The 24,671-nt window shown below is 41.9% G+C and overlaps 1 protein-coding gene across 1 annotated transcript; it reads left to right on the forward strand.

The window, feature by feature from the left end:
- The first annotated feature begins 505 nt into the window (after window positions 1–505).
- On the forward strand, window positions 506–23,946 carry BMP3 (bone morphogenetic protein 3). The gene is made up of 3 exons (XM_077814360.1): window positions 506–833; window positions 14,924–15,834; window positions 23,755–23,946. The coding sequence occupies exons 1-3, from the start codon at window positions 506–508 to the stop codon at window positions 23,944–23,946; spliced, it is 1,431 nt and encodes a 476-aa protein (XP_077670486.1).
- The last annotated feature ends 725 nt before the right edge of the window (window positions 23,947–24,671 follow it).

The following is a 24,671-nucleotide window of genomic DNA, read 5'->3' on the forward strand; positions in this document are numbered from 1 at the left end:
GCGAGTTCAGACTCCGCTCCGCCGCCGCTTGAGCACCACCCCCTCACCCGCCTGCAATAATAGTAACCACCGCGGCCCCCCCTGCAAAAAAAAAAAACAACCAACCCACCCCACCCGCACCGAGGAGGGGAACCCCCCTCCCCCGCCCCGGAGCTCATTGCAAACACCAGGCAAGGCGGCGACCGGGGGCGGGGGGGGGGGGTTGCTTTCCTTTTCCTTTTTTTTTTTTTTTGCACGCATGCCTTTTTGTTTTAAAGCCTCCTGCCTGCAGGATCCCGGGGTTTGCAGCACCGAGCCGTAGCCCCGCTGCAGAGCGCGCAACTGCCCCGTCCCCCCCCCTGCCCCCCTCCGCGCCGCGGGCTGGTCCCCGCTGTCTCTGGCTGGGGCGGGGGGTGAAGCCGCTGCGGGGCTGGTTCGCGGGCGATCCGCTCCCCTGCGGGCTGTGGGGTGGGCGGGAAGGGGGCTCGCTGCACGCCCGGCTGTCCGGAAAGGGGGGCTGGCCAGGATGGCTGGGGCGCCCCGCTCGCTCTTGTGCCTCTGTCTGGGCTGGAGCTGCCTGTGCCTGGCGCTGGGGGACCTGCTGCGAGCTCACCTGGTGGGGCTGCGGAGGAAGGCTGCCCTGGGAGGGGTCACGGGCGGCCAAGCCCGGGCGGCAGGTGACCCTGGCCCCGCGCAGCAGCCGCTGCCGCCGCCGCCGGGCGACAAGGTCTCGGAACACATGCTCCGGCTCTACGACAAGTACAGCGGCGCCCGGCGCCAGGAGCTCCCCAGCCGCCAGCCCCCGCACCTCCGGGAGGGCAACACGGTCCGCAGCTTCCGCGCCCTGCCAGCGGGTGAGTACGGACCCCCTTGCTCCCCTCCGCCCGCTCCGCTGCCCCGCGGCCTCGGTCCCCTCCCCGGAGCCCCGGCAGGTGTTTGGAGCCCAGGGCGAGTCTCTCGCAATTGTGCGTCTCCCGGGCTGTCAAAAGCAGGGGCAACGCATGGGGGGAACAGACCCCCCCCCCATCTGAAATGTCAGGAGCTCTGAGTAAGCTCCAAAGCTCCTCTCTGTCGCCGGTAGAAGTTGGTCCAATTCAAGATAGCGCCTCGCCCGCCTGGAAAGCCACACCGAGCCCTCCTCACAAGAGGCAGAAACTTCTAAGGCTGCCTTACTGGAACCCCCTAAATGTGACACCCCCCCCCCCCCGAAAACTGGGGGCTTCTCCCTCCCACTGCGGCTTGGTAGATCTATAGCTGCTGTGTGGTTGTGACTACTTGTGGAGGGTGGGAGGAGAGAGGTGAAGGCTGTTGGTGTAGCTGACCGCGCTGTCATTGAAAAGGCAATTGACACTTCATGCAAAGGGGCTGGGGGAAATGTAACGGGCTTTGCACTGGGTTTGAGCACTGGAGGGAAGCTTGTAGGTCTGCAGAGTGAGAATAATCCAAATTTTCAAAAAGCAGAGAAGCTCCATCTGGAAACAGTTTACCTATAGTCCGAGATTCCTTTTTCTTTTGGGGGTTTGGCTTTGGTGTGTGTATTTTGCAATACCCATGCCAGAGACCTTCTAGCCATACCCTGTGATGATATGTGCGTATAATAATCGCTGGATCCTACATGAGTTTAGAGATGGGTGCTCCTTTTTCAGCAGCTGGAGAGGTTAATCCCGCTCTGTTTTCAACACAGCCGAAAATAAGCTGTTTAGCAAAGTATTTACATATAAAACCAAATATATGTAATGTCAAATTGACAACACTTTTATCCAGTTCGAGTTCAGGAAATGTCAAGTAATGTTAATAAACGATCCTGCACTGTAGAAGTCAATAGGAGTTTGGCCAGTGACCTTAATGGGGACTGGATCAGGCCCATAATTTTTAAGGTGCTGATAATGTTTGTCCTCTGTCTGAAACCACTGTGAAGAGATTTCCCCAAAGCTCTAACATGCACAGCTCCTGAAAAATCCATTCATCAGTGAAAGCCTTAGGATGACTATATAAATACACTCTGGAGCTTTACTGGCCAAATGACATTTACAGTTAATATACCATTTAGACTTTTCAATGCAAAAATCCCCTCTTTCTAGCTGCCCTGACTTACACCGTCAAATCAAACTGAAGTTGCACGTTTCAGTTGTTGAAAGCATTAGGATGACCTGTGAGCATTTGGCCGCTGCACTGCAAACTGCAAGATGTTTCTGTAGTATACAGGATTTACGGTTCAAGAAAGCAACTCATTTAAAATGAGCCTGCTCAGGAGAATGAAATAGGCATGCACATAAGGTCTTGCAGAGTGGGGGCCTAACTTTAGCATGTGCATGAGTCTTTGCAGAATCAGGGCCCTAGAGTACATCATGTTTAAACTGACAGGGAACTTCAGGGACTGTAACTTGAAGGTGAAAGAAACAAACAAGTCGTGCTCCCTACACATATACCAATATGTCTTCTGATGTAATGCATATGCTGCATCATATAGATGGTTTAATTAGTGTTTTATCTATTTTGTTCTAATTATATACTTTTATATTGCTAATGCTCCTATCCCTCTGGTAGCGGAGTGCCATGTATGATACAGTACAACCCTGATTAACCAAATATCATGGGGATTTTGTCTAATCAAGGATTTGCATAACTGAGGGGATTTTCGGTGTAATTAACAGGCAGTAGGGGACATGACTCTCTTTTGGATAACAGGAAGTTGCAGATAGTTGAAGTTTAGCTAAGTTGTACTGTGTATATCCTATTAAGGGTTATCCCTATAGCTGTTCTATAATTCCCATTGAACTCAAGGAGTGTTTTGCACATATATTAGGACTGTAAAGTGGCTTTGGGCTCTTTCAGGCAGCTAGATATAGAAATATAATTACTTAAAGTTGATTGCAGCAAAGGTCTATTTAGTAACAAATACAGGAAGAAGAAGATGGTTTTGCTTTAAATACAGTCATGCATACAGAATAATTTACCCCTCAGGAGCTCTGTTAAGTGGAGTTTATCTCTTTTGGCATAATTGGGGTTTCGGCTTTAAACTGAAATGCACCAGTAAACCTATCAATATTGAAAGTCGCTTCTTACTTGGGAATATCTGTCTAAAGCGGGGGGAAAATCTACATTGCCTATTTTGACACAACTTGTTGGCTTCTTGCCCTTTGCAGTTAGTTCTTGCCATGAAGTAGCACATCGTTGATGGGCTAGGTTTTTTTTTTTTAATTCAGATCTTTAAAGAAAAAATGAAAGCTTGAAAAATTGCACATCTTTGCTGTTATGAAATTAAATGAATAGCTAAATATTTCCAAAGCACATCGATGGGACTCAGGCTCTGAAGTCACGTAGATGCTTTTGGAAATTGTACCGTTTGCCCAAGCGTGTTTGTACGTTGGCAATCCACCCAGACTATGTACCAAAAGAAGCAAGCGTTAACAGCAAAGGGGAAGAAGTATCATCTGTTCCTGATTGTTTGGCTATCTGGTCATTTCAGGAGCTTTTAATATGTAGGAGTCAAAAAAAAAATGCTGGAAACCTGAAATACAGTGTTGTGATTCCAAACTATTATATTCCATTAGACTTCTCCATCCCTACAATATGTGCCTTGCTATAGACACATTATAAAGCCTCATTTACTACTCAGATATTTTTCATGACACTAATTGATCAACCCTGCTGTCGTTTCACATGCAAAAGTCCCAATGAAATCATTGTCTGGGACTTCACAACCGCCTAAGAGAAGTAGTTCCCCAACTCCCATTGAAATTCAGTGAGCTGGCTGCTGAACTCCCCCCGAGGCTTCTTTGAAAATCCCAGCCTTTGATTCTTTAAAGGCTACAGTATGGATTGGTTGTTAAGGACCTGATCATGCATACACTGGGCATAGTGCAAACTACTGTGAGTAGCCAAATTCCTCTGGAAGCAAGAGACTTAAGGCCCAATCCTGAAAACATTCACTGCTTGTTTACTACTGTGAGATGGTCTGTCCAGGACAACCCATAATAAGTGTTTGCAGGGTCAGACCCTAAATCTATTGGTGTCAGAGCCTGTGGACCTGAGGTCTGTAAAGATTTCCCTACACTGTTCCAATTAAGCTGCTTCTGTACGGTTTTAGTGCTGAGGGACAGGGAATACCTACTTTTAATCCTACCTGTCCTATCTTTTTAAAAGCATGGTCTCTTATGCAGCAGGCTGCAGCCTTCTCAATGTTTCCTATTGATGCACATGTCCTGATTCTGAAATATGCTGAAAAAGAGAATGGTACAATCTGGACTGAGTGGTATTTGCTCCTTTAAACACACCTGATTAAAGGTATTTATTGTTCTAAACCTAGAAGGCCTTTGGTTGAAATCCTTTCTCTGTGGTCTTTCTGATTATATTTATACTGTTACTTGACTGTGGGTGGCAGCAGTCCTATGAACACACTGTTCACTAACCCCTTTCCTCCTCCCCCAATACTTTCACAGTTCAAGTGCCAAGGCAATAAATTTGAAGTGGTTATAAGTTTTCTGACACTTTTATAAGTATTTATGCAACATATTTAACCAGTTAGGGGTTGTCTTCCCTTTCCCTTAGGATACAGCAGCTCATTTGTAAGGTTATTGATGGCAGAAACTTGCAGTTCTATAAAACCTTAGATCAAATGATGGGGGGGAGGATGGCAGGGGGGAAAAATCTTATATTTACTTAAGGTTAAAAGTAGTTAATATTTGGCTTATAATGCAATAGAATTAGGACACTGACAGTATTTCCCTTTTGAGCTGTTTTGTTTCCAGATTCTGTCCTTAGCTTATTAAGACATTCTCCGTGTAAATTCAACTCTCCCTCTCTTCTCTCCCCCCCCTCCCATTCCTGTTCATATGACGGTATTTAAACCTCATTGCCACCATTCCCTCAATAATTTAGGATGATGTCCCTAACTGATAAGGGACCGATCTTATACTCATGAGACCAGTAAAGCTCCCATGGAAATCAGTGCAGGTTTGCCTGTGTCAGTTATGAGGATGGAATGGAGTCCTTCATAGGACCAGAGCAAGAGTTCAGAAAAAGATATTTCCACTGATCTAATTTACAGTGTAACTGAGAAAGGAGGTAGATTAATTTTTCTGAAAATACAGTTATCAAAAATAGCAAATGATAAAACATATGGAAGTTCTTGAAAGCTTGCTGTCCACAACACTTTACCTTCATTAAGAACTTTTGGCTACTATACAATTTTGATAACATGACATAAAGGAAAGTTCTTTGCTAGATTTCCAACTAACCCAGCTGGCAAACATTCTGGATTTTATAAAGATAACACATGTAGTCTAATGAGTCCAAAAATTGGCTACCATCACTAGAAATCCTACCAATCTTTTAGCCAAACAAAAGAAAGGGCATCACTTTTGAAAGCTGAATTCTTACGAAGTGACAAGGGCAGTTGAAAATATGGATGAAAAAATAAGTAATGAAAACAAACTTAATGATTATTGTAAAATTAAAACTTTGCCTGCTACGGATGGAGTTTTCAGAAGTATGTAAGGAAGTTGGGATTGAAGAGTCCACCCTACGCTGAACTGAAATCGTTTGCTTATAGGGGGATAATCTTGTAATGGCAGAGAAATGGACTGAATTATGTAATTGTTTTTCTTTTCTGATTTAGATATTTCTTCACATGTTCTTTTTCATTTAGGCAAATAAAAATATTTTTTTAAAAATACAGTTAAATCAACTTAAAAGTTTAATTGTTGAGTTTTTACATCAATCAGTAAGAACCTTAAAAGTCCCTCACCAAGTAAAAACAATGAACTAAATTTAAATATGTGGGAATATACAACACATTTAATACGTCAAATTCTGGCACAATTTCCTCTCGCTGACTTGAATGGAGTTACTCTTGATTCTTCCTGTGTATGAGGCTGATCCTGCATAGGATTCAATGGATGTTCAGCCATTGATTTCAATGAGAGCAGGATCAGACTGTAAACTAGAGAGCAGTCAGAAACATAGTAGTGAGATATTCATGGGATGAAATCTGCAGTCCTTGCTCCGGTAAAACTCCTCATTTGTTTCAAAGACAAATTTCGACGGAGTAAGGCAGAGAATAAGGCTTATAGTTCTTTGTCTCAGAACGTCCCAAGAGTGAGTTATTCTCCATACCACATGAGCTAGAAGATTTAAGCATAACAAGGGGTAGATTAAGGAAATGTACAGTTATAGCTGAAGTACTGTTCTTAGTTTTGTAAACATAAGTCTGACATGTAAACTAGATTTTAACTTAATGGTTTCTTAGTGCTCGTTAAGTGCTGTTGCAATCACATTTGTAAGAAGAAAGATAGGAGGGGGGAGAAAAAAACAATAAAAAACCAACCAAACAGAAAAAAAACCCACCTGTTTTTTTTATCAGGTTTCTAGGACATTAGGGGACCAGCTCTTCAGCTGGTGTAAATTGATGTAGCTTCATTGATTTCAATGGAACTGTATTAATTTACACTACGTGAGGTTCTGGCCCTGAATGAAAAGTTACAACCCAGAAAAAATGTTTGTCTGAGTTATCAACCTTGGAAGATGGGACTTCTGAAATGCACACTAAAACACCTTTACCAGAGCATCATGAAAGGGGAGACCATCAACTTGAAATGGAGTCAGTTTTGTTTTTGTTTTTTTAAATGTGTTTAAAGTAATTTCAGGTATTACATCTGCTCATGAGCCAATTTTTGTGGTTTTATAACCACCTTTTCCTATTTTTAAGACGGTTTTCCTTCCCTTTGTTGTGGCACGAAACACCCACGCATGGACACCTCGGGAAACTGAGTATAGTGAAACTGACTAATCATTAACTGCAGTCAGACTGAAAAACAAAATAAAGAAAACTCTACTTTTTGTCCTCTAACCTCTTTCAGGGGTCATTTGCAACAGCAGCTTTCAAAACATTCTGATAGAAGTGTGACATATATATATTTTAAGTTGTTGGTGACCCCTTGAGTCCCACCACTTCAGATGAAATACAAACAAAATCAGGTTCTTTGCATAAGAAACTTGAAAGGTGAGACATTATGAGTTAGCAACACATCTGCCTCCCCAGGATAAACCTTCTCTGCTTGGAAACTGATAGGAGCTACACAGGACGAGGGCTTACAGGATCATGCCCAGAATTTGTTCTGGCTGGTGTAGATTCTGGTCTTAGGCTGGATTTATTGACTGATGTATCGCCATTGACTTCAGTGGAGTTACTCCTGACTTGCACCAATGTAAGTGATAGGAGACTCAGGCCCTATGTGTTATCTAGTTGAAAAACCCATCGTTTAACCAGTTTACTGATATTAGTCTTTGTGCTACATAAGAATACACTCGCTATGGGTCTGATATTCTTCTCACAGTGGTGTAAATAAGAAGTAACTCACCTGAAGGAAATTTAATTACAGTACTGTACAACTGGTGTAAACAAGAGGAGAATCAGGCCTTATATATCTATGTATATCTATCAAAGAGCAAATAAATTCACCCTTATGAAACTGGGATGAAAATCCACAAGCCCAGGCATGAAAATCTATTTATTCACTTTTACAGATGATTTTATACATAACTGCAGTTACTTTACATGTGGATTGCAGTATTGAGTCCATATTATCCGCTTTTACAGATGATTTTACACACACACACACACACATACCTCTGCAGTTACTTTACATGTGGATTGCAGTATTGAGCCCATATAGTGGAACAGTTCTTTTTAAAGAAAGAAGTCCATAGTTCATGGATGGGTACTATAAACCGTATATTACTTTCAGAGCTGGTATGACCTCTGTGTTTAATTTACAAAAGACATAGTACATTTAGGACGTGTAAGGTGCATACTAAAATCTTTCCAGTCATAAAACACCTCCTGTAAATTAGTTACTGAGCTTGCATGTTTGTTGCTTTTCCGAGTTTTTTTTTATTAAAGCTATTATAACTTTAATAGAAGGATGGGTTTTTTTTTAAATTCCAGGTATCAACCATCAGATCAATATTACAGCCGAAACGTCTTCTTTTAAAAAAATGAATCCGGTGCTATGTTTAACAAAATTGGGAAGTTTTATACTTTTACATGCAAAATTTAGAAACATCTAAATTAATTGGGGAGTTTGGGAGAAGGTTGATAGGAAGGGATAGGGTAAAGTTAGGGGGGAAAGAAATTTGGCATCAGAAATTGTATTCCCGGCCTTGAGATGTTCTGTTCCGAGTTTCAGCTCAATTGTGCTATGAACCCATGAAAACAGGGTTTTATAATGAAAATGCTGATACATTCTTAACTATATACTGGTGCAAGTAAACTGCTTTAATATCTAATTTAAACTATGGATAATGATGACTGTATAGCTAAATAGCCCTCATTATTGCATCCTTTTTCACCCATGGGATAGATTTGGCAGTCCATAAAAATGTCAATATATCCTCTATAAAGGTAAACACACCACATGTTAGTGGACTGGTTCCAGCTTATTGATGCCTGGGAATGCCCCTTGTAACATGAATACATGTTTATGCTGGTGATGTCAGTTTTCGCAGTTTTGCCTTTTAAATACTTTTTATGCCAGTAAGGGCAGTAAGCAGCACAAACAGCTGTGGGCTCTTGTGGGAGGAAGAGAAAGCACAACAGTTGCCTTTGAAGAATCATCATATACGAAAAGGTACCGCACAGTGCCATCAGGGGTCTGTTTCCCATTCGAAGTATGGGTAACTTCACGAGCATCTCTGATATCACTGTGTAGAAACTGGCTATGTCTACACTACTGCGGTAAGTCGACCTATGCTACGCAACTCCAGCTATGTGAATAACATAGCTGGAATCGACATACCTTATGTCGAGTTACCGTGGGGTCTACACTGCAGGGGGTTGATGGGAGAAAATCTCCCATCGACTTAGCTTGCTCCTCTCGTCAGGGGTAGAGTACAGGGATCGACTGGAGGGCGATCTGTAGTTGATTTGGTGGGTCTTTACTAGAGCGGCTAAATCGACCGCCAGTGGATCTATCTCAGAGCGTCTAACCCTGCCATAATGTAGACCTCCCCTGAAGGCAAATGCTGAATTGATTAAGGGTGTTGTCTACAAGTCTGTCGTACTAAACACAGAATATGTACATATTTAGTTCTACTTAGAGGGAACCTTCCTGCTATAGATCGCACAAGGCTTACCCGTCTTTGTGGAGCTCCATCTCTTGTGCTCTTACAGAAGGTGGGTGCGATTTGGCTCCAGGGGAGGTTTGCCATTGATTCCAATGAGGTCAGGATTTCACGCAGGAAAACTGAGACAGAGAAGTTAAATGTTTTGTTCGCTGTCACATGGTGAGTCAATATGGACTCGGAGTTAAGGCCAGGTGAGTCTGATGCCCTAGTGGTTGGACCACATCTGCCTCCCCAGGATATACTGCATGAATGTAAGCAATAAAGTGTGTTTGTGCTGTGTCTACCACAATGTGGCTCTGGTCCAGACTGGGGCTCCTACATGGTACCACAATAATAACAATAAGTGTGTTTGAAGTCTGTCTTGTCCATTGCAATTTACAAGGGGCTGAAAACCATAGGGCCTGATTTTCCGAAGTGCTGAGCATACAAGGGCAAAATCTGGCCACTTCATTTAGATGCCTTAATGGGAACTATCCTCTCCTTTTAAATCTGACCTTGTGGTATCTAGGTGCCAGGGGAGAATCTGGCTCCATATTTTCAGCCAATAAACTGATCTCTCCTTCTGATTATCCGCTTCAGTAACCATATGCAAAGCAGTAATACTCAACCGTTGTAAGACCTCCTCTCCCAATGCCGCCTGATCCTGAGAGAAAGCATTGGCAGGAGTGTAGGGCATCAGGCCCATCTTCAGTATTGTAAACGCTCCGCTCTGGGCTTTCTCTCTTCGGCATAAAATACCCGGAGATGTGTATTCAGGTCTATTGATGAACATTTCATACACAACTGAATAGCAACAGTGAAGGATTGACTATGCAAATAGGCAGTGAAGCGTTCCGCCATTTTGTTTGATGTGGAAAGCATATCAAAGGGCTGTTCTGATGCCATCCCTTGAGAGTGCTTAGATTTTCTGACCTGTAGAATTATTTTGTTTGAGACATAGACTGCTGTTTCAATAGATTATACTGTATGTAAACTCTTTAAATCCTCTTATTGGGAGGAGACAGTGTGGCGTAGCAGATTGAGCACTGAACTGGGGCTCAGGACACCTGAAATCGATTAGCAGCTTTGAAATCAACTGATGAAAAGTCCTGTATAAGAGCTAAGTGGTATTATCAGGCCTAATTTCATTTAAACCACTCTGCCATGTAAATGGGAGTCAGGCCCAAAGTGTCATTTTTTAAAAAAAATTATATTTATTTTACAAAGAAACCTCTTAGCCATTATTCATATGATAAAGGCCAAATCCTCAGCTGGTGTAAGTCAGTCTCCCTATTGAAGTCAGTAGGGAGAAAGGCTGGTCTGGTTCATGACTGTAGAAAGAAAAAAAATCCTACAGGACCTTCCTATTCTGTAACATGCTCCTCAGTAGCTCTTGACTTTAATCAAGAGTTTGAACTGCAGTGTTTGTGGGAGCCAGTGCTTAGTAGCTTATGTTCTTCGGGTTTAAGTGCTGCAGTCTCGATGAGAGTTTTACCTGAGAGTTTTACCTGAGAAAAAAACTGCAGGATCAGGTACCTTGTGCCTAAACCCTCTTTTAAATCTTCATCTTTTGTTTGATACTTCAGGGGTTTGTTTTAATTTGTCTGCTGCCCATGCTTTGAAATCCATTTTCCCTGTTGCATGAAGGGTGAATTGAACTCTGTTCCCAAGTGATGTCAAACCAAGACATACATTTTTGTGTATTTTTTTGTTTTAATCTAATTCAAAAACCAAATACAGAATGCATTCGTGACAATAGCTAATAATCTGCCAGCATGAGTTACATGCAGGTGGGAAACTGGATTAGTTCCTTGCAGTCTTTCCATAAGCGGGTTGTATGAAAGCAGCACCATCTATTGGTAGCACGTGATGTTTGATGGTAAATATTTTTTATTTATTTTTTTTTTTAAGAGTGCAAGAATGGCTTGTCTGGTTTTAGAGTAACAGCCGTGTTAGTCTGTATTCGCAAAAAGAAAAGGAGTACTTGTGGCACCTTAGAGACTAACCAATTTATTTGAGCATGAGCTTTCGTGAGCTCACGAAAGCTCATGCTCAAATAAATTGGTTAGTCTCTAAGGTGCCACAAGTACTCCTTTTCTTTTTGTCTGGTTTTGCTTGTTAATCAAAATACATATTGCCCCCTTCATGTGTATCACAAATCAGTTAGTTTTTTTTCTTTTTTAAGCAAGAACAGATTAATTTGTGTTCCCATTTTCTTTTGTTCAGAGATTCTGAACTGCTACCATTTTTGTTATGAATAGAATTGCTAAAATCCAAAAAGAAAAACTTGACTCTGCATGTAAAAATAAGCTCATACAACAGATACACTCATAACATAATTGTCTCTATGAATAGATTGATGTAATTAATTATTTGTAGATGTATTTATTATTCACTTGTTCATACAGACCCCAACGGAGATCAGGTGGTCATGTGCTAGGTGCTGCACAGACAAGTAGTAAGAGACTGTGCCTGCCCTGTTTCTACAACAAAATAAATTAGGATCTAATCTGTTGAAAACCAAGTGTTCAGATAATGATTCATAGACACAAATTGGGTGAATCTCAAAGCATTCTGCAGTTTAGTTCATTTAATCTAAGCAACCTGGAAGTTGACCTACCTGAACATCTCGAATCCACAAAACCCATCAGAAAGCATGTGAAAACAGGTTCTTGTTTGCGTGGGATTCTCAATTCTTCCTGCTGGGTCAGAAATTTTGCATAAGCTATTCTTCCGTGCCTTTGCAGAACAATGAACATAGAATAGATGTTTTCCATCCCTTAACTGTGCGCTACCCGCTTTTCCTAAAACACTTGGGCTCTATTAGCAAAAAATGGGAAAGAGATGTGGTTTTTTTACTTCATTTGCTGGCTTTATTCAGACCTTACTGGCAATTTTGATGTTGCCAGTCAGAATCTGGAAGCCCAGAGTTCCATCTTCCCCCAAAACCCCAAACTTTTTGGAACATCAGAGGGGGAGAAAGTATTGATTTGTGTTCAGTTGAAGTGCTTGGGCAAAGGTTAATATCAGCAGTCATTTTCTTTATCCAAAGACCTGCTCATCCCTATTTACATGGGCACTTCTGGATTTTATTTTGTCATTTCTTTTAGATGAAGGAACTCTTTCAAAACCCTGTGAGCTAAAATCCCTCCTCAGACTCTTGAGAAGGTGGATTGCCATGACGTCAAAGAAGGTTTAAACTTAATGTGTTGGTTTGTTTCCAGTCCTTTTGGGGGCTGTTGCCTGTTCCACTATAGCTGTATTTTCCATACAGCCCAATTTTACAGCTCTCCGGTGTTTCTTAACGCTAGAATCTATATTTCTGCCAGTTTGACCAATATAAACGTCATCGCAATCTGAGCATAGAACTTGTTTTACAGAAAACCTGCTGTTGCTCGTTGTGACCCAATAGAATCACTTTTATGCTGATAATCCAAACACAAGTTTAAATGCCCTGGTGACTCCCGGCCCCTGTTGTAGTGTGTCTTTGGGTTGTGCGAGATACCTGTTGGACTGACCTCTGTAGTTTGAAAGCCGTGGAAATCCCCCTTTCCACAAGAACCTGCTCACTGGCACGGTAACATTGTGGCTATATGGAATTATTGCCCTTGGTTTGTTTCCTTGTTGATTATGCATACAGGAAAGAGGGTGTGTTTGACCCTTCCACTCCAATAACATGGATGTCTTTTCTCATTAACACCTTGTTTCAGATCTTGATTCTTCTTTAGCAGCCTCCTCCTATCTCTAAAACATTGTGCACAGGTTGTTTTTGACTTCTGCACCTTAAAATGTGACATCATTTAGTGCACTGGATCAAAACGTGACCCGCTTATTCTGGAGGAAAGTTTATGCTGTGGACTGTGGTCTGCATTAAAACCAGGATGCTGTATGAATGCCATTAATTTGTAATAAAGATCTGTAAAATATCATGTCATGGATTAGCCAATTGTGCAGAAATATTTCTTCTCTTATTGCCTTACCCAAGCCTTAAAATAACCATACTATGGCTCCTGATGTACTTTGAGGGCTCGTGGGACTAGAGAGAAAGCCTTTTGCTTTTCCACATCTTTAGAGGCTTGCTTTGTTTTTACTTAGGTATATGTTTTTGATTATTCTCCTAATTTTGTAGTTGTTGCTGTTCCAGTCTCTAGCCCAATGGACATGTAGTGCTCTAACACAGTGGCTCTCAACCAGGAGTACATGTCCCCCAGGGGTACACAGAGGTCTTCCGGGGGTACATCAACTCATCTAGATATTTGCCTTGTTTTACATAAAAAGCACCAGCAAAGTCAGTACAAACTAAAATTTCATACAGACAGTGACTTGTTTATAGTGCTCTGTATACGATACACTGACATATAAGTAAAATATTTATATTCCAATTGATTTTATAATTATATGATGAAAATGAGAAACTAAACAATTTTTAAGTAACAGTGTGCTGTGACACTTTTGTATTTTTATGTCTGATTTTGTAAGCACGTAGTTTTTTAGGAGAGGTGAAACTTGGGGTATGCAAGATACATCAGACTCCTGAAAGGGGTACAGTAGTCTGGAAAGGTTGAGAGCCACTGCTCTAGCATGCCGGGAACCAATCTACAAATACAGGGTGAAGTTTACCCTGGTTAAAGGGCCAGCACTAGGGTTCTATTCGGAGTGGGATTTGCATGATATGTAGACTTTGTGCCCGGGCCCTGATGTAGCAGAACACTTATAGCGCTTAACTTTTGTTTGTTTGTTTTTTTAGTTTTTGAAGTTTACAATATTTTGAAGAAGGAAGTGTAACACATCCTAATTTATATTAGTAATTAGCCTGGCACATTGTACACGTATGTTTCTGAATGACAGCTAGACACTAAACAAAAAATAAAGATCCAAAAGTGTTGTCCCCATTTTACAGATGAGGAGCTGAGGTGCAGAAAGATTAAGGATGGAACTTTCAAAGGCGCCATTGAAATTCCATGGGATTTGGGTGCCTAACTCAATTGGGCACCTTTGATAACGCCAGCCCCGCTGGTTTGCCTGAGTCACACAAGAAAGCTGGGAATTGAGCCCAACTCTTCTAAGTTCTAGCTCATTCCCTACACCTATCCTCCGTTGGTAGGAAGATGTTAGGGTTGAAGCATACTGGTAATTGGATACGCTGAAGCTTAAAAAGACTGATCTGAAGCCCAGTGTAGCCAACTAGGACTCTTTCTATTGACTTCAGTGGGTTTTGGATGAGGTCTAAACTGCAACTGCCCATGCCAGACCTCTCCTGACAGAGAAAGAACGTTTGTTCTCTAAGGGTGTCAAGCTAGCCATTTGCACACATGCTAAATAAACAGACATTAAAAAATACACTTGGCTGTCAAATTCCTGGATGTTCTTTTGCAATCTTCAGTGTATCCTTTCAAGCAATTCTGCTTCCTGTGTCATTGTTTGCTTCCTGACCTCAGAAGGGTGCAGTGTGGATGCACTCATTGATATGTGCTAGGCACTCAAATAGTCTAATGATGTATAAGTACCTGGTTAGTTTCCAAGTTCAGTCAATCCTTGGCCTCTTTCCTGAGGTTGCCAACAAAACTGCTAGTTGCTGTTGAATTTTCTGTGATGCGGACACTTGGCCAGTGAGAACTGAACAGTAAAGTGTGTTCTTTAAAATCGAACGCAGGATGGGGAGGACTGTGTGGGGATTGTATATTCAAATGCGATGGTCTGCTCCTGCTCCCATTAAAGTCAATGGGGAATTATCCATGGGATTAGTGAAGATAATACAAAGCAACAGGTAACACTGGCCCTTTGGTCTTTCTTGGTGTTAGAATTTCCTGTGTTCTCATGTGAATATTTATTCTTCTAGGGAGCCCAGGAAGCAAAGAGCCACATGTTTTTAATCTGACCTCCCTAACCAAGTCTGAAAATATCTTGTCAGCTTCATTGCATTATTACATTGGGGACCTTCTAAATGCTACTTGGAGTTGTCCCCGATCCGGAGGCTGCTCTCGTCATGGACACAGGAAACCTGAAATTCAAATAGATCTCTCAGTGTTGAGCTTTCCTTCTGATGGGAACCAAACTCGAACCCTGGGACGTTTTCTAATAAATGTTTCCACAGCTTATCGGGATGTCCTTTCCTGGCAGTGGAAGGACATTACTCATATCCTGAGTGAGGCAAAGCAGAATGATGAACTTCTGATTGGTGTGAAAATGGCCTTGACTGGCCGCTATTCCTGGAGGAGGATGCCGTCCTACTATGAACCTTACATCCTGGTGTACGCCAATGACTCTGCTATTTCAGAACCAGAGAGTGTTGTTTCTAGCTTGCAAGGACACCGAAATTCCCTGGTTGAGGGCTTCCCCAGACCCAAAAGCCACTCAAAGAGCAGCCTTGGTGAACAGCGACAGAAACGTTCCACCAACATCCTGTTGCTCTTGCAGAACAACGAGCTCCCAGGTGCCGAGTACCAGTACAATGAGGATGAGGGATGGGAAGACAGGAAACCCTACAAAACCCTCCAGCCGCAGCTGGCAGAGAGGACAAAGGGTAAGAAAAAGCAGAGAAAGAACAACCACCAGAAGAGCCAAACACTCCAGTTTGACGAGCAAACCTTGAAGAAGGCAAGAAGGAAGCAATGGAACGAGCCGAGATACTGTGCGCGACGCTATCTCAAAGTGGATTTTGCAGACATTGGCTGGAGCGAATGGATTATTTCCCCTAAATCCTTTGATGCATATTACTGCTCAGGTGAATGCCAATTCCCCATTCCAAAGGTACAGTATTTTTTTTTTCCTCGCTGCCTTATTCTCCTATCTCCAGGAAAACACATCTAGGTTTTATGAACTGCACATATTTGTTTACATCAGTAAAATTACATCAGCTTGGCTCCTATTAAGCTCTAGACTGTAGTAAATAAGTAATATTTTATGTCTGTTCTTTAAGGGATGGTTGTTAAAAATAGCTAATATGAAGTCAGAATTGCTTTATGCAAAGATATAAAATCAAAGTTCTATAGAAGAATTATTTTTGTCCAGAGTCCAAATATGCTGTAAATTGCTTATTGGGTAATAATAATGTGTGAACTGGTGACCGTCCAGTTTAATCAAGCATAATAAAGGACTGATCCTATAAATGCTTATGACCAAGTATAGTAATTACCATACTGAGTTCGTCCCAATAGAAACCAATGAATGGGACCACTCAGAGTAGTAAGCACTATTCTTGGTAGTAAATATTTGCAGAGTGGGGCAAAAGCTGCTCTGAAAGGGGCAGGGGGGCGTAGAGTCCTAGAAGTAGATGGGACTCTGAGTATCAGCCCAGGAGCTAATCAAATCAAAATCTTAACAGTCATTTCCCAAAGAGCTGTATCCTCTGTCCAATGCTATCCTGAGATACATACATAAGCACAGGGGACCTGATCCTGGAACCCTTACTTTAGTGTTGCCCCTATGGCTTTGAGACTATGGGTATGAGTAAGGGTTACTCTGGTGAGTAAGGGTTCCATCATCTGGCCCCAAAACTGTTGCATGAGCTTGGCTTCTTGAAATCAGTAGGCCAAATTTATTTCTGGCGTAGCTCTGTTGGAGGGTCATGCCCACATCTCCCAACCTTGGATGCAATATGTAACAAACACCCAAAATGGGGAGGGGGGACACACACAAATTATTCCTGGAAGCTGGAAACTACAGTAGACGTAGGGTTCACGGTTCTTCCCATAGCCTTACCTTCACCATTTTCTCTTTTTCATGTAACTAATGGTTGGCACTGAAAGCAAAATGATTTCAAATTGGGGTCGAATTTTGGGATTAATCAGAATGATGTCTTTTTTTTTCACTGAAAGACGGATGAGATGTATGGTAACATCCAGGATAATTTAGTCCGAAATGGGCCTGATCAGAAAGCCTTTACTTATGTGAGCAGTTCTGTTGCTTTGAGGGAGACTGCTCACCTGAATTAAGGTTGCAGGATCAGCCTCTAAAACTTTGAGGGCTGGCTTCCGTTTTGTGCCTTTGCCAAGAGTTCAAACGGAAAATGAGGTCTGCAGTGTTCTTGTAGCCATGTTATTAGAAAGAACAGGTGGGGGAGGTAACCCTTTTTAATTGGACCAACTTCTGTTGGTGAAAAAGACAGGCTTTTGAGCGCCACAGTGACCTAAAGAGCCCCGTGGAGCTCAAAGGCTTGTCTCTTTTACCACAGGAGTTGGTCCAATAAAAGGTTTTAACAAGATGATTGTCTTTCAGTGGTAGTAAAATGTTCTACTGGGTCTTTTTGGCCTCTCCGTCTGTGATTGATAGCATCCATGTTCTATCATACCTGTATCCCCACGTATGGGTTTGAAACAGACCCTTAACTTCAACAGGAATTTGAGCTGGACTTTTTCCATGTTAACTTTAAGGACATTAAGTTATAACAATGCCCTGGGCATCACTCTGGTTAAGGGCTGTGTCAGCACTTCCAATTTCAACCTTGTTTATAAGGTTTTTAAACGCAACTGTAAAAAAAAATTGCTCTGGGGATTGACCTTGGACCGAGAGCAAATAATTCATATATTTAGCAATGTTTGAAATAGATCAGTGTGGCTATTTTAATTTAAAGGAATGCAAAAACACAAATAATTTTTAAACTAATTCTCTCAGCTGCTCCTTCTACCTGAAAGCGCTTTACATTTTAAACGAACTTGGGCATGTTGTGAGCCGGGTAATATGGGCAAACAGATGGATATTTTGAAAGAAGTAAAACAAACAAGGAAAACAATTTTAAGCTGCCAGTTATTCTGTATGAGACTGCTTCAAACCCCACTGGAAATCTGCTACTGACTTCTATGTGATTTAGATCGTGTCTGACGACGACGACGCTATTTTTCTGTCTGTGGACAACAGTTTTTTCCCTATAAACGCTACACTTCAGTGTGCTGGTATAGAAGCTGCATCTGCATAGTTAAGTGGACCGGTTCCTTGGACATTGTTTAGGGTCTCTTGATTTAAAAAAATAATATTTTCTTATGGCTTCGTTCTGCAGGGCTCCAGATCCCCAAATGTATTTCGGCACCCAACTCCCCTTAATTTCAATGAGAGCTAGGTACCTAAATACCTTTGAAGATCTGGGCCTTCAACTCCCAGTGAAGAGACACTCCACCAAGGGCTGAGCTAAACAGTTCACATCCAATAAGTAACAGGCCATTTCAAAATTGGCACCCATTCAGAAACACGTATTCACCTGATGGTACCGTGATAGCTTGGTAAGAAGGCACCTGTGCCATGTAGCAGGTGAATGGCACGTATTCAAAATAGACCTGATCGAAGGCCCATCAAAGTTAATAGGATTCTTTTCATTGAAATCCATGAGCTTTGGGTCAAACTTCATGTACATAAGAACGTGCACCTTCAACAACAAATGAGCTTTTGCAAAAATACGCTTCAATACACCATAGGTGCACAGTGGGATTGTCAGAAGCGCTTCTTGCCAGCTCTGCTCCCACTGAAGTCAAGGGTTTGGCCAATGCTGAGAGCTTCTGAAAATTTCACCCACAGTTGCTGCTAAATGCCTGTTAACATAACAAAGAAAGCAAGTTTCCTATAAGGATTTACGATATTTTTTTTTTTAAAATATGGAGATCCCGAGGTAAAAGAGAGGTCCCTTTATCCCACACACTGCCAAACCCCAGAAAATGGAAAGGGTAATAAGAACATGCACTTTCTGTACGTAGCACCTTCTTTGTGTAGCACCCTGAAGGGCCCTAAAACACTTCACAGACCGTGGGCCTGATTCCCATGGCCTTGCACCTCTGGTAGTGAAAAGCAAAGGCAACCCTCCCATTCTGCTGTGATCATTTTACTATCGGAACTAGTTTGTATTCACTGCACGAGTGTAAATCACTACAGGAGGTGGAAAACCTAGAATAAGGGATTACTCACCACCAAATAGGGTCTAAGGTGGCATCCGTTCTGCACTACACATGCTGCTCAGCAGTCTGGAGGAGGGGAAGTGAAGATGAATTGGTTCTAACAAAGCTGCTATTTGATGTGTAGAGAAGCTAAAGGGAGACAGTGTGCTTATCCAGACTTCAGAGAAGATTTCCCATCTTTTGCCAATTTACTGGAGAAACCGTAGTCGTTTCTTAACAGTCTTCTTTAAACATTTAGAGTCAAATTCATGTTCAGTGAAAGCAGGTGTGAGTCCACAGAGGGTTGAGCTCAGTTGCATCAGGTCTTAATTTGGTTCTGAGAACTAAATGCACTTCACAGTAATGGTTGCTAATTATTGTACATATTACTTTGTGCCCAGTGGTCCCATTGTGCTAGGCCCTGTACAAACAAGTAAGAGAGAGTCCTTGCCTTGCCTTAAAGTCTGCATAGATGAGATGAACAAAGGAAGGACAACTAACCCCATTTTACAAGCGGGTACATGAGGCACAGAGAGATTAAATGACTCGTCCAACGTCACACAGGACATCTGTGACAGTCATAAACTAAGCTCAGATCTCCTGAGTCCAAGGTCAGTGCCTTAACCATAAACCCATTCTTCATCTCTGAACATATTTTTAAAGGCTTGGTCCAAATGTAGGGCTTGATCCTGCATTTCTTAAGCATGCAAAACTCCCACTTTTGGGGTACATAAGGAATGTCGGATTGGCTCCTTAACATAAACTTAAATGTGACCTTTGAATAACTCTTTCCTGTGTACAAATGGAGCGTATCTAGTTTATTATGGAAGTAGGTGACAGTGTCATGCCTCTGGTTCCATGAAAGTCAACCGCAAATTCCCATCGATTTTTGGGATCCAAACTGTGCCTGGTGTGCACATGTGCAGTGTGAAATACAATTTGCACCATGTGAACCAAAATCCACTTTGGTTTTCTCGTGAGAATGAAAATTCAATACATGACAAGGAGAAACAGGTAGGTTGAGAGCCATGTAGTATTCTTGATCCATGCACACGACTCCCTGCACACGACTCCCACTGACATTCATGAGAGCAGTGTATTTGCAAACGGATACTGTAGCTGTCAGGTAATACCAGAAATTCATCTGTGCTGATGGCTCGACAGCGGTCCCTCGGTGAAGGAGAACTGAGCTCCATCTAGCCTGGTTGACAAACCTGGTGGGTAATTAACAAAAGATGTGCCTCTTCCCCTCCCATCCCCATCCCAAATTCCCAGCCTTACCCTCTCCCTGTTTCGGTTAAATGGTGAGAGTGCTGGCAAAGCCACATGTGCTGAGCTTGCAGAATACCATAGAGCATACAGGCCAGACAGTCCCTCTCCCAGGTCAGGAATGAAAGTTTGTCGCTGACATCATTCTCTCCACTCCTAATGCATCTCTAATGAAATTCAACTGGGCAGCAAGTCTCTCAAGGATGTGTGCAGCTTAGCAGGTGCAGCCCTAACCACAGCTGGACTCGTTCACAGATCTGGCCGCTTGGAGGTTACCGGGTTTTTCCCTTACGCCACTCCCACTCTAACAGAAAATCTCATGTGAGATCACGCCTGCTTTTCATTAGTAGGAACCAGACCGAGCAGGCTGCCTTCCGGCAAAGATGATGTAACACTCCCGATGCAGGGCATATACCAGTTTAACCCTTTCTGTTTGGAATTTGAAAATGCTCAGCCTTGGCCTGACTCTACTGCCGGTGAAGTTGGCCTTTGACTTCAATGAGAGCAAAGTTAGCCCAAGCCTGAGTGTCGTGAAAATCCCACCCTTAAGATTTAGGGGCTGCATATTTTCTGTGGGCTAGAGGGTAACACACAAGACATTTCAGATATTTAAGGAAATAGGTGTGATCTGCCTAGTACCAAATAATGTTGACACTTACTGAAACCCTTTGCCAGATGATCCACCACACCCAAAGCTCCCTCCGATGCCTAGGGCAGCCCTTTGCTCTGAGCATTTTTGGAATAAATCTTGTAAACGGACGTACTTTAATCTGTTTAATTCAGAGCATTAGTGAGATGCAATTGTATATCTCAATGCTTCATCTAAAGTGAGTAGTCCAGGGTTTGAGTTTAAAACCCCACCCAAACCGAGTCAGATCTACTGATTAGCTGAACCAAAACCTCCGCTATTAAGGACAGGCATTGTACCATAAACCGGTGAATCCCCGCTCTCCTCTTTTGCATGACATAATTATGGCTGATAGTTTCAAACTTGACCAAAGGACACCATAAGAGTGGGGAGAAATGCAAAGTCTTTAGGAAACTAAAAGAAAACACCAAATAGCAACTTTTGTTAGAAGTGATTAATCTTCACTTCCCCTCCTTCAGATAGTTGAGAAGCATTCTTAGTGCAGAACGGCCGCCACTTTACACCCCATTTCAGTGATGGTGAGCGGTCAGTGATCCTCTGCTGCCTTGCGCCTCATGTAGTGAGTTTGTGGTAGCACACGTTCCCTGTCTGAAGAGCCATTCAGGGCTCCCAATAAGAAGCTGAGCAAAAATATGAAAATTCATTTTCAATTCCTCTCCATCCAATAGACATGGTGGATGTTTTATCAATAATAGGATTCTTATTGATTTTTGGCGAGAGCAACAGGAACCCTAAGTTATCAAGGGCCATAAGCACCCCTTGACTTTTTTGTGCAGAATGCTCATTGAGAGCTGTGTCTGGAACAGGGGCAGAACGCAACCTTAACCTTATCTATCACCTGCTTTCTGACTTCACAATTTATACAAAAATCTTCAGTGGTGGGAGCACTGAAATTTTAAAATGCTCTATAAAATGTTGCAGAGGAAATCAGTCTCTCTTTCTTTAAAAGGCTGTCTCGCTTCAGGATCTATGAGTCTGGATAACTGTACTTTTGAGGAGTCCCTTTTCAACCATATTTGGCTTATGGCTGTAAAGAGGGCTCTCCGTAGAATTCCTGGCTTTTAAGGCACTCCATCATGCCTTATTGCACTGGGGACATGGAGGTCTGTGGTAGTTTTTTTTTTTTCTATTTAAAATCATAATAATGTAAAGCTTATTGAACCTTCCTGCAAGAAATTAAAAAGAGAATTTGACCGAACTCTTGTTTTTTTTAAAAAATAAAATAAAAAAAATAAAAATAAAAAAGGGCCTTGTTGCTGGTAGATACAGAGTGCTTCCTGAGGCCCAGATCCTTAAAGGTATGTAGGTGCTTAACTCCCATTGATTTCAGTGGAAGGTAGGTGCCTAAATACGTTTGAAGTTGTGAGCCTGACTGCCCTCAAATCTAACTACCTTAAAATGGAGTATAGGGAACTCAAGATGGGTCCCAGGCATTGCTCAGTCACTCAGAGTGCAGGGATAGATTCTCTCATCTGGAGAAGAAAAAAAAGTTTGGATTATGTTAACCCTAACACGAAAACAACAGTGGGATGTTCCCAAATGGATCCTTTTGAATCTTGCATCAAATGGTTCCTTTGCTCCCTGAGAATAGTTCTAGCAACATGATACGGAAAATGTCCATTCTGACTCACTGTGGTTGGAATTTAAGGATCACCTGTCTCTGAGATAAAGCAGAAGAATACAATTGGCATTTGTTTGCTTAAATGGAGGCAGGCATTGGAGATTCCTGCACATCACCAACTTAACTACAAGTAGATATTCCTAATTATATTGTGCCTATGACATAATGAGCCAGAATCTCCAAATTTTTCCTCTGCTTTTTTCCATGGAAAATCATTTGGGCCTGCAAATCAGGTAGTTAGATGGCTCATCCCTGAGCCTGATGTTTGCAGACACAAATTCTATCTTTTGTGTCAGAAAAATTGCAGGCTCTCTGAATATTTGGTCCACTGAACCTTGTTGTATACATGCCTGACATTTGACTAGGAGTATTTTTAACTCTGATTCCCAGGTTTTAGGTCTGAGATGAGTTATAAAATGAAGTTCTGAATATCTTTCTTAAAGGACAGTATCAACAAAAAAAATCATATTGTTGTTTTTTGCTGTATTACTGTGTTTTCCTGTGTTACTAGTACACCTAGTTAAATTACTGAAAATGAAAGTGTCTTTAAAATCTTGGTCTAAATTTGTTTACTCATATTGGACAATAAAGTTAACTCAGTTGATTTTGTTTTCTAGTTATAATCAGTGGGCCAAATTCTGCTCGGTCATAGAAATGTAATTCCAGGTACCTTCAGGTTTACACTAGTGACTGAGAGCAGAATTTTGTCTTAGTGTAAATAGGTGTACTACTGGTGGAATTCTTTGGGTCTAGTTGTGCAATGATGGTGTAAGTTACCAATCAGAGGTACATTTATACCCACTTGCGCTGCTTTTCTGACTAAGTTACATCCGACATATAATTTATACCACCATTTCCATCAGTACAAAGTGTCTTGGTCTATGTTTCTCATGCAGCCGTTGCCCCGAGATGGGATGTGTCTCTTTAAAAGGCATCTCCTGCAAGAAGTGAAGGGCCACTTTCTTCAGAGTAAGAAAACTCTAGCTGAATTGTAGAGCAACAGTGACACCTAGTGGCCAGTAAAATTAATCCAAGAGTGGTATTCCCTGAAGATATCCCCAGGGATATACCATGACAATTAAGAAGTCTTTAAAAGAGGTACGCAGAATTGCTTCTGCTAGCTAGCCTTTTTGGCTCATCGCTGTCTTTTTTCAGGGAATTGGCTATATTTTGACCCAAACAATGAAGAACAGTGTTACCATGTAAACAGTACAGTTACATTTTAACATGCACCTTATAATTTCCTTCTCTTCTTGTTCTTTCTTATGCAGGTCTTGAAGCCATCAAACCATGCCACCATCCAGAGCATAGTGAGAGCAGTTGGGGTCATCCCTGGTATTCCTGAGCCTTGCTGCGTTCCTGACAAAATGTCTTCTCTCAGCATCCTATTCTTTGACGAAAATAAGAACGTGGTGCTTAAGGTCTACCCCAACATGACAGTGGAGTCCTGTGCATGCAGATAACATCCCAGATGAGCCCTTTGAAATGTCTAAATTGAGCTGTTGCTTTTTCTTTTCTCCCCCGCCAATGCATTTCATTCAAAAAATAGGTTTATAAAAACTTGAATAAGAGCGAAGATACTGAATGGAGATACCCAGGCAGGGGAACTTTAAACTTAACTCACCCTTGGGTCCGACTGAGAAGTAAGCTTTGGCAACTGGGACTAACTATTTCTGTTGTAATGTACAAACAAAAAGTGAAATTTACAAAGGACTGTTCAAGATTTTTTGGAACTGGCAGGAGGACAACGTTGACTTATTTTTGTACAAGGCTTTGAAAATGGCAGCCACTGTTTGATTTTTGTCTCTGTTCTTCTAATGACTAATGGGGAGGGAGATTAAGAAATACATTATACATTTGAAGCTAGGCCTTGGGTTACTGAACAGCTCAGCAGGTGCTAAATAACCTGAACAAATCTAACTTATCCTAAGAGCCTTAGAAAATCCAGCTTAAATGTTTATTTCCTTGATATGACATCATTGATTTTGCATGTATATTCATTTTTGTTTAGCATGTTCTTTAGAATTCAGCCCATGTGACATTCCTCCCCTCAGTTTAGATGATCTAAGTCCCAATTATGCTGCATGAGAAGTTGTGATGTCACACAGAGAGGCTTTTCTCTCATGCCAGAGTATATTGGGAAACAGTTGACCCAAAAGCCTAGCACAGTGATTTTCAAACTGTGGTC

Source organism: Eretmochelys imbricata, chromosome 4 (genome assembly GCF_965152235.1).
Source record: "Eretmochelys imbricata isolate rEreImb1 chromosome 4, rEreImb1.hap1, whole genome shotgun sequence".
Lineage (NCBI taxonomy): Eukaryota > Metazoa > Chordata > Testudines > Cheloniidae > Eretmochelys > Eretmochelys imbricata.